The sequence below is a fragment of the Carlito syrichta genome, unplaced genomic scaffold, assembly GCF_000164805.1.
Source record: "Carlito syrichta isolate Samal-C Ts95f unplaced genomic scaffold, Tarsius_syrichta-2.0.1 Scaffold311803, whole genome shotgun sequence".
Taxonomy (NCBI): Eukaryota; Metazoa; Chordata; class Mammalia; order Primates; family Tarsiidae; genus Carlito; species Carlito syrichta.
The window spans coordinates 83,001-96,161 of NW_007255899.1; the positions used below are offsets into that span (position 1 = coordinate 83,001).

The window sequence follows — 13,161 nt, forward strand, 5'->3', positions numbered from 1 at the left end:
TGGGAGGCTGAGGTGAGTGAATTGCCTGAGCCCGCGGGTTCGAGACCCGCCTGGGCGGCGAGACCTCATCTCTACAATAAATCAAAAAATCAGCTGGGCGTGGTAGCGCATACCTGTAATTCCAGCTACTCGGAAGGCTGAGGTGGAAGGATCGCTGGAGCCCAGCAGGTCGAGGCTGTGGTAGCTGGGAGCGGCCACCGCACTCCAGTCTGGGAGACAGAGTGAGACTCCAACTCAAAAAAAAATAAATAAAAAATAAAAGAGATCAAAATAAATGGGGGAGATATTTCACATCCATTGATTGGAAGACTTAATATTGCTAAGATGGCAATTCTCTCCAAACGATTTTATGTACGTATGTATGTATGTATGTATGTATGTATGTGGTATTAGCGAAGATGTCTTGCTATGTTGCCCAGGCTGATCTTGAACTCCTGGGCTCATGCGATCCTCTTGCCTCAGCCTCTTGAGTAGCTGCGACTACAGGGGCACGCCACCGCACCCGACTCTCCAAGCTGTTTCTAAAACGCATGAGGAAGTGGAAAAGAACCCAGAATGGCAAATAGAAGTAGCAAAAGGAATAGCAAAAGGCAGGCCACAGATCTTGAGGAAATCTGTGTGACTCCCGCACCTGACAAAAGGATGGCATGGAGGACATAGAAGCTCTATCATAAAAAGACAAACCGATAAATTATGGGCAAAGGATCAGCAGAAACTTTACAAAGGAACACATGCAAATGGGCCCTAAGAACGCTGGAAAGGGGCTCAGTATGATGAGTCATCAGGGAGAGGCAATGCCCAGAGTCCTGGTCCCAACGGCTACATTAGAAACTGACACCACCAGATGCTGGTGTTTGTGGAGCCACTGGAATTCACACACCGCTGAGTCCTCTTTCACCAGCTTTTAAGTCATAAAAGCGACATTTTTTTTTGAAGTTGGAGTCTCACTCTGTCGCCCAGACTGGAGTGCAGTGGCCGCTCCCGGTCACCGCAGCCTCGACCTGCTGGGCTCCTGCAATCCTTCCGCCTCTGCCTTCCAAGTAGCTGGAACTACAGGTGAATGCTACCATGCCTGGTTCATTTTTCATTTATTGTGGAGATGAGGTCTCACCAAGTTGCCCAGGCAGGTCTCAAACCCTCAGGCTCAGACAATCCACTCGCCTTGGCCTCTCAAAGTGCTGGGATGACAGGCTGAGCCACCAAGCCTGGCCATAAAAGTGACATTCTAACCTTCACCCTCCACTCTGCTTTTTTATTTATCCTCTCTCCCTCCCTGCCTCACTCTATTGCCCAGGTTGAGCGTGGCTAACCACAGCCTCGACCTCCTGGGCTCAGGTGATCTTTCTGCCTCAGCCTCCTGAGTAGCTGGGACTACAGGCACACACCATAATACCTGGTTAATTAAAAAAAATTTTTTTGTAGAAATGGAGTCTTGCTTTATTGTCCACACTGGTCTCAAACCTCAGAGTTCAAGCAATCCTTCTTCCTCAGCCTCCCAAAATTCTGGGATTATAGGCGTGAGCCACCACACCCAACCTGTTTTTTGTTTTTTTTTTTTGAGTGGGAGTCTCACTCCATCACCTAGGCTGGAATGACCTGCTATACTCCAGCAACGCTTCTGCCTCAGTCTTCCAAGTAGCCAGAACTACAGGCATGTGCTACCACGCCTGGCTATTTTTTTTTTTTTTTTTATTGTAGAGATGAAGACTCGCCAAGTTGCCCAGGCTGGTCTTGACCCGCGGGCTCAGGCAATCCCTTCACCTCGGCCTCCCAAAGTACTAGGATGACAGGCTTGAACCACCTCACCTGGCCTGTATTATTCTTTAATTTGTCCAGGACCCCAGTGAGAAGAAGGGACCCCCAGCAGCTCTCTAATCTCTGAAATGGTCATGATTGTCCTTGGCAGTCAGCCAATCCTGCAAGGGTCCCTTCTGGCCCTGGGACTGGAAAATTCTCTCCCCACCCCCTCCAGGTCACACGTCAGTCAGTCTCTGCTTCTCTGCTTCCCCAGCTATTTCCAGAAGGTTCAGCACCTCGCAGATCAGCCTGATTCCTGCCCACCCGACCCATGGCTGCTTCTCTGACCTGCCTGTTGCTTACTGCATTGCTGAAAAGTGTAAGTGGTAAGAATCTCGGGGGCTATTCCCTTTCTTTTTAAATGGCAATAATTTCTGCTGTGTGGTGGTTCACACCTGTAATCCTAGCACTCTGAGAGGCTGAGGCAGGAGGATTGCTAGAGGCCAGGAGTTTGAGATTAGCCTGGGCAGCATAGTGAGACATTTCTACAAAAAATAAAATAAATTATCCGGATGTGGTGGTGTGTATTTGTAGCCCCATCTACTCAGGAGGCCAAGGCGTGAGGATCCCTTAAGCCCAGGAGGCTGAGGCTGTAGTGAGCTATGATGGCACCACTGTACTCCAGCCTGGGCGGCGGAGAGAGACCTTGTCGCAAAAAAAAAAATTGACAATGATTTCACCAGAATCGATGGCTCGTGCTGTCAGACATTGTAGGATCTCGGAGTCGCCACTTCCTTGCCTTACTTTGGTCAAAACAAAACAAATTAAAACGACCTACTGGGCTCTGGCGATCCTTCTGCCTCCGCCTTCCAAGTAGCTGGAACTAGAGGCATGTGCTACCATGCCCGGCTAATTTTTGATTTATTGTAGAGATGAGGTCTCACCAAGTTGCCCAGGTGGGTCTCAAACTCGTGGGCTCAGGCAATCCACTCACCTCGGCCTCCCAAAGGTGCGGGATTACATGCTGAGCCACCAATCCCGGCTTTTTTTTTTTTAATCAGAGTCTCAATCTGTCACCCAAGCTGGAGTGCAGTGGCACGCTCCTGGCCACCACAGCCTCGACCTGCTGGACTCAGGCGACCCTTCCACCTCAGCCTTCCAAGTAGCCGGAACTAAAGGCGTGTGCCACCACGCCCGGCTAATTTTTCTTGATTTACTGTGGGAACAAGGTCTCGCCAAGTTGCCCAGGCTGGTCTCAAACCCTTGGACTCAGACAATTCTCTCGCCTCCCCCTCCCAAAGTGCTGGGATTACAGGCATGAGCTACTGCGCCCGGCTTCTTTCTTTCCTTCAATCGGAGCCTCACTCTGTCACCCAGGCTGGAGCGCAGTGGCACAATTCCAGCTCACTGCAGCCTTGACCTGCTGGGCTCAGGCAATCCTTCCACCTCAGCCTCCCAAGTAGCTGGAACTATAGGCGCACGCCACCATGCCCAGCTAATTTTTTGATTTATTGTAGAGACAAGGGCTCACCATGTTGCCCAGGCTGGTCTCCAACTCCTGAGCTCAGGCAATCCTCTTGCCTCAGCCTCCCAACGTACTGGGATGACAGGCGTGAGCCACTGGGCCCAGCTCTACATTCTAATATCTCCCCAGGGCTTCGGTGCCACTGGAAGTAGCATGACACTCTGCCAAGTAGCATGGATGACAAGGCGACCTGTGTGCCTGTTTCCCTGTTCTGTGCCCAGCTTCCTGGGGTGACTCAGTGCCTCTGCTCCCCAGGTCTGCCCCAAAAAGTGCCTGACACGGCCTGGCCGAGCTCAGCAGAGCTTCCCGGAAGTGTGGGGAACAGAACAGAAGCCATACATTCACTGGATTCCTGGACGGCTGGGCCCCTGGCCAGCTGGACCGATGCCCTCGGCCCACAGACCTCATTGACACGGTCTTTGCGGGCTTTGCCAGCGCATGCTTTCCTTTCCGTTCTCGTACGGAATTCTTGGGGAAACCAGAAAGCAGCTGCGTTTCATCCCCAGCGAGATGAGAGAGGGATGGAGGGAAGGAGAGAGAGTGCTTCTGTTCAGGGAAAAGGCCAGTTCTCCAGGTTCCAGCTCGGGCCCAGGGTCTCAATAATACACCTGTCTGGGGCCTCGCTTTCTGAAGAAGCGTGCCGGTCCCTGCCTTCCAGCACTGCCCAGCCGGGGGGAGGCAGGATGGTACCTCCCAGTCCCCGTGAAGGGCTGTATCCTCGGGGTTGCTCACAGACCAGGAGTTCGTTGATTGACTGGTTGGTTGGTTGGTTGGCTGGTTGCTGGTTGAATGGGAGTCTCACTCTGTAGCCCAGGCTGGAGTGCAGTGGCACAATGGCGACTCATCACAGCCTCGACCTCCTGGGCTCAGGCGATCCTTCCACCTCAGCCTCCCGTGTAGCTGGGAATACAGGTACGTGCCACCAATGCCCATCTACTTTTCTTTATTTTTTGCGGGGACAAGGTCTCGTCATGTTGCCTAGGCTGGTCTCGAACTCTTGGGCTCAAGAAATCCTCTTGCCTCAGCCTTCCAAAGTGCTGGGATTATAGGTGTGAGTCACTCCTCCTGTCCCAGGAGTTTAGAGGAGAGAGAGTGGCATTGGAGGGACCAGGGAGAGCTGAACTGGATCTACAAGGATTGGTACCATTTTTTTCCTTTTAAATAGCAATTTAAGCCGAGCTCGGTGGCTCAGCCTGTAATCCCACACCTTGGGAGGCCGAGGTGAGTGGATGGCCTGAGCCCGTGGGTTCGAGACCCGCCTGGACAACTTGACGAGACCTCATCTCTACAATAAATCAAAAATGAGCTGGGCGTGGTAGCGCGTGCCTGTAGTTCCAGCTCCTTGGAAGGCTGAGGCGGAAGGATTGCCAGAGCCCGGCAGGTCGAGGCCACGGTGGCCGGTAGCGGCCACTGCACTCCAGTCGGGGCGACAGAGTGAGACTCCAACTCAAAAAAATAAAATAAATAAATAAATAGCAATTTGGCTTTTCCTTCCTAATTATAAAATCACTGCACAGATGCGATACAATATTTGAACAATATGTAAAAAGAGGAAAAAAACTGAGGGAGGAAAATAAGTACCATCCCTTTTGGACATTACTTTTTCCAGTGCATGCATATGTATTTTTTTTTTGAGTTGGAGTCTCACTCCGTCGCCCAGACTGGAGTGCAGTGGCACTCTCACGGCCACCCCAGCGTCGACCTGCTGGGCTCTGGCGATCCTTCTGCCACAGTCTTCCAAGTAGCCGGAAATACAGGTGCACGCTATCATGCCCAGATAATTTTTTATTTATTGGAGAGATGAGGTCTCACTAAGTTGCCTGGGCTGGTCTCGAACCCATGGGCTCAGGCAATCCTCTCACCTCGGCCTCCCAAAGTGCTAGGATTACAGACTGAGCCACCGAGCCTGGCCAGCACTGGTGTTTTTAAAGCACTAGGGGAGTTCAACATGCAGCCAGTCTGGCAACCACATCGCTACACGGTCTGGAAGAATGATAACTCATCTGTGTCCATCCTGAGAGTGAAGACGTTCAATCTCCATCCGTTGGCAATAGTCAAGGGTCCAAGGGCGGGCGTGGTGGCTCACGCCTGTAATCCCAGCGTTTTGGGAGGCCAAAGAGGGAGGATCACTTGAGGCCAGGAGTTCAAGACTAGCCTGGACAACACAGCAAAGCCCCATCTCTACACAAAATAAAAAAAATTAACCAGGCATGGTGGTGCACACCTGTAGTGCCAGCTACTTGGAAGGCTGAGAGAAGGATTGCCTGAGCCCAGCAGGTTGAGGCTGTGGTAACCGTGAGTGTTCCCCTGCACTCCAGTCTGGGCAACGGTGAGACTCCAACTCAAAAAAAGAAAAAGAAAAGAAAACATTCCAATGAATACACACTCCATCCTACACAGATGTACCGTCACGTCCTTGACTTATTTGTGTATTTATCTATATTTTCTTTTCTTTTTTTTGAGTTGGAGTCTCTCTCCATCACTCAGGCTGGAATGCAGTGGCACGCTCAAAGCCACCCCAGCATCGACCTGCTGGGCTCCAGTGATCCTTCCTCCTCAGCCTTCCAAGCAGCCGGAACTACAGACACGCGCTACCGTGCCCAGCTAATTTTTGATTTTTGATTGTAGAGATGAGGTCTCGCTAATTTGCCCAGGCTGATCTCGAACCCGCAGACTCAGGCAATCCACTTGCCTTGGTCTCCCGTAGCGCTGGGATGACAGGCTGAGCCACCGAGCCAAGCCTGTTTATCTCTATTTTCTTGAGTTGGGATCTCACTCTCCCAGGCTGCACGATCACAGCTCACTAGGGCTCAGGCAATGCTTCTGCCTCCAGGGCTCTTTGTGTCAGCCCACCGTCACTAGGTTCTTGCCAGGGCCTCGGGGTGATGTGGCATGTTACACTGTCACGTGATGTCACGAGGAGGTCAGTTCTGTAGCACACGCAGCCCTGGTGGGCAGCCCGGAGGCAAGGGCAGCAGAGGATAGAAGGGTGTGGGAAGTGGGCGCCCGGAGTCTAGAAGGAGAGAAAGTTCTAAGGAACCGAGAGATTAGGGCAACCAGCTGTGCCCAGATGACTCCTTGGAATGGATCAGTGCAGTCAATAGAAATCTCAGGTGAGGCAGAGGTGAGAGGATTGCCTAAGCCGAGGGGTTCAAGACCAGCCTGGGCAACTTGGCAAGACCTCGTCTCTACAATAAATCACAAAATCAGCTGGGCGTGGTGGCACACGCCTATAGTTCCAACAACTTGGAAGGCTGAGGCAAAAGGATCGCCGGAGCCCAGCAGGTTGAGGCTGCAGTGGTCGTGAGCATGCCACTGCACTTCAGCCTGGGCGACAGAGTGAGACTCCAACTCAAGAAAAAAGGAAAGAAAAGCAACCTCAGGTGAGCCCGGCATAGTGGCTCATGTCTGTCATCCCAGTAATTTGGGAGGCTGAGGTCAGAGGATCGCTTGAGGCTAGGAGTTTGAAACTATAACGGTAACTGGGCAACATAGCAAGATCCTGTCCCTTAAAAAATAGAAAAGAAAACACCCTCAGGCCACTTGCTTAGGTGTGTGAGAAATGCAAACTTACTTTTCTGGAACTAAGTTCGATTTCCATTTCAAGCCTCCTTTCCTCCACTCAGTGAATTCTGGGTCACCTGCCATCCTCTCCTAGGCTAGGTCTGAGAGGCTTTCTGCATGGACAGTGGACATGCAGTGTTCAACGAGACTGAAGGTGCTTTGGGGGAAGTTGAACAGGTTTACCCAGAGTCTACTGGCCATGACAAGCACGGGGACCTGGCACAAGGCAGGGGCTCAATAAATGTGACTGAAGCAAGTGGAGCGAGAAGAGGGACTTAGGATGTCAAGGATGTCACGGGTGTTTCACATACCTACAGATTCCATCAAAATCACTCTGTCTTGTGACCCTTCCCTCTCGCAGTGACACCCAGTTAATCCGATGGACGAATCCTTGTGGACGTGTCCTCATCCATGTGGCTCCAGCTGGGTCAGCCGTGCCGAGCCCTCTGTCCCCCTGTCACATACAAGTCAGCCTGTGTCCAAGGGTGCCACATGGGGTCAGACAGCCATCAGCAGCATCTTTGTCCACTGGAAACCAACTCATTTATTCAACTGACTCCGCCTTGTTTATTTTTCTGCCATTAACATTCTTTTCCTAGATGATAGTCAAGTCCCGGCAGGACGTTGACATGAAAGTCTTACGGGAGGGGAGCTTGGGTGGGTGTGGGCTGGGTTCCAGGTCTAGCAATGGTCACAACTAGAAAAATCCTAAATAATGTCCAAGGGGGGGCCAGGCATGATGGCTCATGCCTGTGATCCCAACACAGTGAGAAGCCGAGGCTGGAGGATCGCTTGAGGCCAGAAGTCTGAGACCAGCCTCAGCAACACAGTGAGACCCTAGCTCTACAAAAGAAAAATGAGCTGGTGTGGCGGTGCATGCCTGTCATCCCAGCTACTTGGGAGGCTGAGGTGAGACCATTTGAGGCCAAGAGTTCGAGGCTGCCGTGAGCTATGATGGCTCTACTGCACTCAGCCTGGGTGACAGAGCAAGACCCTATCTCTAAAACAAACAAAGCAACAACAAATTAAAACAAAAAACAAAAAACAGAACAATGCCCAAAAGACAACTCTTTTTTTTTTTTTTTTGAGTCAGAGTCTCACTCTATCACCCAGGCTGGAGTGCAGTGACACATTCACGACCACCCCAGCATCAACTAGCTAGGCACCAGCGGTCCTTCCACCCCAGCCTTCCAAGTAGCCGGAACTACAGGTGTGCGCTACCACACCCAACTAATTTTTTTTTATTTATTGTAGAGTCGAGGTCTCGCCAAATTGCCCGGGCTAGTCTCGAACCCCTGAGCTCAGGCAATCCTCTTGCCTCGGTCTCCCAAAATGCTGGGATTACAGGCTGAGCCACCAAGCCTGGTCTTTTCTTTCTGAGTTGGAGTCTCACTCTGTCACCCAGGCTGGAGTGCAGTGGCACGCTCACGGCCACCGCAACCTCGACCTGCTGGTCTCAGGCGATCCTTCCGCCTCAGTCTTCCAAGTAGCAGGAACTACAGTCACGAGTCACCACACACCCAGCTAATTATTATTTTTATTTTTATTGTAGAGACAAGGTCTTGCCAAGTTGCCCAGGCTGGTCTCGAACCCCTGGGCTCAAGCAGTCCTCTCACCTCTGTCTCCCAAAGTGCTGGGATGACAGGCATGAGCCACCATGCCTGTCTCAAAGGGCAACTGCTTAATCTTTACCCATTAGCAAAGAGTTGATGATACTTAAAAATAAAGAACAATGTCAGGAACATATCTCTGAGGGACGGTGCTCTGATGGCCCTATCCGTGTTGATTTCACCCGCAATCCCATTTTTGGGAACCCATTTCCTCCCCTGTGGGGTATGATGTGTCATCCTGGAGAAGCAAGATCAGCTATGGGGCTTTCCAGATACTTCCTCACCTCCCCCTCCTCAGTGCCAGGTGGATCGGCTCTTCCTTGCTGTCATGCAAGGGCTCGGGGCTCCGCAGGCCAAGGGTCTGTGTTTGGCTGGCAGTGAGTGCCAGCTGGGGACAGCGTGTCAAGGGAAGGGACTCTCTGGTGGCTGTCAGAATGCTGCACGCATCGGTGAGAGCGCCACCCTGATGGGTGTTCCCCGCCAGAGTGGCCCTTCCTTGTCTGGTGTTTCTGCTTCAGCCTTGGGGACCGGGGCCCTAGCCTCCCTGGACCCGACACCAGGACCTCTTGGGAGCAGAGCTTTGGTCTCCGGAATCCTGACTCAGGCTGGGCGTTCTCTGTAGCAGCCCCTGGTGAGCATGTTGCAAAGGCCACTCTGACACCGTCCCGGCCAGGGCCCTCGCGACAGCGACAGGCGCTGCTTCTGGGGAGGGGTGCCAGCCGCCAAAAACATCTCCAGTGCTCAGCCAGGAGCCGCCGACGGAGAGTGCCGCCAGGACCCTCCCACTTTCCCCCAGTGGCATCCCAGCCTCCTGCCTCGTTGCTTGGCTCCCTCTGTCCCTCCCTCTCCTGGGCCGCCTGCCTCAGAAGTGAGGACCCCAGGAGGCTGCAGGACACCCGGTCTGCCCTGGGGTTCCCAGACGGAGCGCCGACCTCTAGCAAGATGACTTGGAGACAGGTCCTCCTCCTCTCCTGCCTCTCGGCCGCGGTGCTCCTGTCTAGTGAGTATGGGAAGGTCAAGGGCGGACTGTGCTAGTTACAAGGTCAGGGAGACTTTCCTTCCACAGGTGAGTCTGCTCAAGTGACACAGGTGGAAAGGGGTGGCTCGTTGTGTGGATGTGTGTGCGTGTGCGTGTGCGTGTGTGTGTGTGTGTGTGTGTGTGTGTGTGTGTGTTGGGGGGAGGACACAATATAAGGCCAAAAAAAAAATAAAACAGAAAAAAGCAAAGAAAGAAAAAAATTAGAAAAATAAAACCCCAGGCCAGACGTGGTGGCTCAAGCCTGCAATCCCAGCGCTTTGGGAGGCGGGGCAAGAGGCCTGCCTGAGCTCAGGGGTTCGAGACCCGCCTGAGCAACATGGCCAGACCTTGTCTCTACAATAAATCAAAAAATTAGCTGGGCATGGTGGCACATGCCTAGGGTCCAGCTACATGGAAGGCTGAGGCAGAAGGATCCCCTGAGCCCAGCAGGTCGAGGCTGCGGTGGCTGGGAGCGTGTCACTGCACTCCAGCCTGGGCAACCGAGTGAGACTCTGACTCAAAAAAAAAAAGAGAAAAAAACCCCAAGCCAGCTTGCTTGGGTGGGTTTCTGGGGATATTGCCTGTCCACCTGGCATGTGGGACCGACGGCCCCCCACTAGGACCTGGCAGGTCCCTGGAAAGAACTCGAGGCTCCAGCAGGGGGTCTGCAGCCTCACCCTGTGTCCTTGTCCCCCAGTGCTGCAGGAGGGGACCGGCGCGTCTGTGGGCACCAAGCAGGCGGCGGGGGAAGAGACCCAGCAAGGTGAGTGCAGGGGCCCCCCGGGACAGGGCAGGTGCAGCCAGCGCCCCCAGCGGCCCTGGCCCCCCCGTGCTGGGCGTGACGGGCTTCTCACGGCTTTCAGACGTGAAGCAGAAGATTTTCATGCGGGAATCAGATGCCTCGAATTTCCTCAAGAGGCGTGGCAAGCGGTCCTCCAAATCCCGAGAAGAGGTCAACGGTAAGGACGCTGGGCAGCCTGCCTCCTGCCGGCCCCTCCCGCTTCCTCCTCTCCCCCACAGTCAGCAGCCAGTAGCGGGGACCGAGGGTTCACCCCGAGCCCTCGGGGACGCAAGTGGCTGCAGCTCTGAATGAGAGATGACCCCATATTCCTTGATTGTGGGTCCCATCTTGGATCGAACTGGGGGCAAGAAACGAAAAGAAACAGCGTCACATCAAATGCACCTGACAGGGAACGATGCATCTTGATTTCAAAAGGATGTGAGGGGGAGATCAGTGTTCAAGTCTTGAGCGGACACCACGGGTCACCCTGTGTGTTGGGGACCACGGGCACAGTGTGCGTTCTCGGGAACAGCCGCCACAGCAGGGCACAAAGAGACAGCTCTTCTAGCTGCTGAAAAGTGTAGCTTTGGGGACAGCTTTGCTGCTGGGTGACCTCAGTCACTTCCTGCCCCTGGCCTCATGTCCTTGCTTGTAAGCCTCTGAAAGAGCTGCAGAGTTCTGAAAAGTTTTCATTTCCGATGCAGCTGGGCGAGCGTGTCCCCTGAAGAGCACTGCGGTAGGGTCCGTGGGCCCCCGGCAGGTGGATTCTCATGCCCTTGACCTGCCAAGCCCGGGAGACATGGGAGGTTACTGTCCATGGAACCCGATTCCTCCGAGATGCCAAGCTCGGACCATCCAGACTGAGTCTGGGGCTTGGTGCCTTCCTCGTGCGTGAGCATGAATGAGACCTTTGTCCCCTCGGCACACTCTGCAAGGTGACTTGCCCGGCAAAAACAACAGGGCTGTTTTCAAATGATGGGGAAGGACGGAGATAGAAATGTGAGGAGATGGAATTCCTTTTTTAAAAAGCTTGGAGATGTATAACCACACTAGGAAAGTCTCCAGGCCTCACACCACTTGGGATTTCAAAGTTGGCCAATGTCAAGAAGCACTGCTGGGTGCGGTGGCTCACGCCTGTAATCCCAGCACTTAGGGAGGCCAAGAGGAAAGTATTACTCGAGCCCAGGGGTTTGAGACCAGCCTGGGCAACATAGGGAGATCTCATCTCTACAAACAAATAAAAAATTTATGGCGTGGCTGTGCATGCCTATAGTCCCAGCTACTTGGGAGGCTGAGGTGGGAGGATTGCCCGAGCCCAGGCAGTCAAGGCTGTGGTGAGCCGTGATCGTGCTACAGTGCTCCAACCTGGGTGACAGAGTGAGACTCCAACTCAGAGAAAGAAACAAAAAGAAAGGAAAAGAAAAACAAAGGCTGGGTGCAGTGGCTCACACCTGCAATCCCAGCACTTTGGGAGGCTGAGATGAGAGGATTGTCTGAACTCAGGGGTTCAAGACCAGACTGAGCAACATGACGAGACCTCATCTCTACAATAAATCACAAAATTAGCCATCGTGGTGGTGCACATCCGTAGTTTCAGCTACTTGGAAGGCTGAGGCAGAAGGATTGCCTGAGCCCGGCAGGTCAAGGCTGTGGTGGCCATGAGCATGCCACTTCACTCCAGCCTAGGTAACAGAGTTACTCAAAAAGAAGAAAGAAAAAAAAAAGCACTGGAAAGATGGGATGGAGTAATACCGGCTGGAGTTCAGTGCCATGATCACAACTCACCACAGCCTCGACCGCCTGGACTCAGGCAATCCTCCCACCTCACCCTCCCACGTAACTGGGAATATAGGCACACACTGCCACGGCCAACTAATTTTTTGGTCTGTTTGTAAAGACAAGGTCTTCCTATGCTGCCCAGGCTGGTCGGAAACTTCCGGGCTCAAACAATCCTACCTCCTTGACCTCCCAAAGTGCTGAGATTATAGATCAGTGTGAGCCACCATACCCAGCCAGGTTGTTCTTGTTCTTTTTTTTGAGTTGGAGTCTCACTTCGTCGCCCAGACTGGAGTGCAGTGGCACACTCATGGCCACCCCAGTGTCAACCCGCTTGGATCAGGAGATCCTTCTGCTTTAGCCTTCCAACTACAGGCTCACACTACCATGGCCGGCTAATTTTTTGATTCATTGTAGAGATGAGGTCTCATCAAGTTGCCCAGGCTGGTCTCAAACCCCTGGGTTCAGGCAATCCCCTCACCTCGGCCTCCCAAAGTGCTGGGATTACAGGAGTGAGCTACCGCGCCCAACTTAGGCTAGTTTTTAAAAAACTTTTTGTAGCTGGGTGCAGTGACTCACTCCTATAATTCCAGCACTTTGGGAGGCAGAGGCAAGAGGATTGCCTGAGATCAGGGGTTGAAGACCATTCTGGGCAACATGACGAGACCTTGTCTCTACAAATAAAAACAAAATAATTAGCCAGGGGTGGTGGCACATGCCTGTGGTTCCAGCTTCTCGAAAGGCTGAGGTGGAAGGATCCCACGAGCCCAGCAGGTAGAGGCTGTGGTGGCCATGAGCATGCCACTGCACTCCAGCTTGGGTGACAGAGTGAGATTCCAACTCAAAAAAAAAAAAAAGTTTTTTTGTACAGATGAGGGTCTTGCTATGTTGCCCAGGCTGGTCTCCAACTCCTGTCCTCAGGCAGTACTCCCACCTCGGCCTCCCAAGCAACTGGAATCACAGGCAAAAGCCACCACACTTAGCTCAAGGGGCAGAATCTTTCTTATTTGCCTATTTAATCCCAGTGCTCAGCCCGTATCCTGGCTGTGATAGGTGCTCAAAAATGTTGACTGGACTTAAAAGTGTCAATTAAGCCGGGCTCGGTGGCTCAGCCTGTAATCCCGCGCTTTTGGGAGGCTGAGGTGAGTGG

At 52.9% G+C, this 13,161-nt stretch overlaps 1 protein-coding gene across 2 annotated transcripts in view; it reads left to right on the top strand.

The window, feature by feature from the left end:
• Positions 1-9,309: 9,309 nt before the first annotated feature.
• UCMA (upper zone of growth plate and cartilage matrix associated) overlaps positions 9,310-13,161 on the top strand; it is a 9,920-nt gene continuing 6,068 nt past the window's right edge. Inside the window, exons 1-3 of one of the 2 annotated variants that reach the window (XM_008069073.1) lie at positions 9,310-9,436; positions 10,152-10,217; positions 10,318-10,413. In XM_008069073.1, the coding sequence (XP_008067264.1) occupies positions 9,379-9,436; positions 10,152-10,217; positions 10,318-10,413 (220 nt within the window). In that variant the 5' untranslated portion in view covers positions 9,310-9,378. The remainder of the gene's footprint in view (positions 9,437-10,151; positions 10,218-10,317; positions 10,414-13,161) is intronic. The other variant, XM_021718075.1, reaches the window with a different exon arrangement.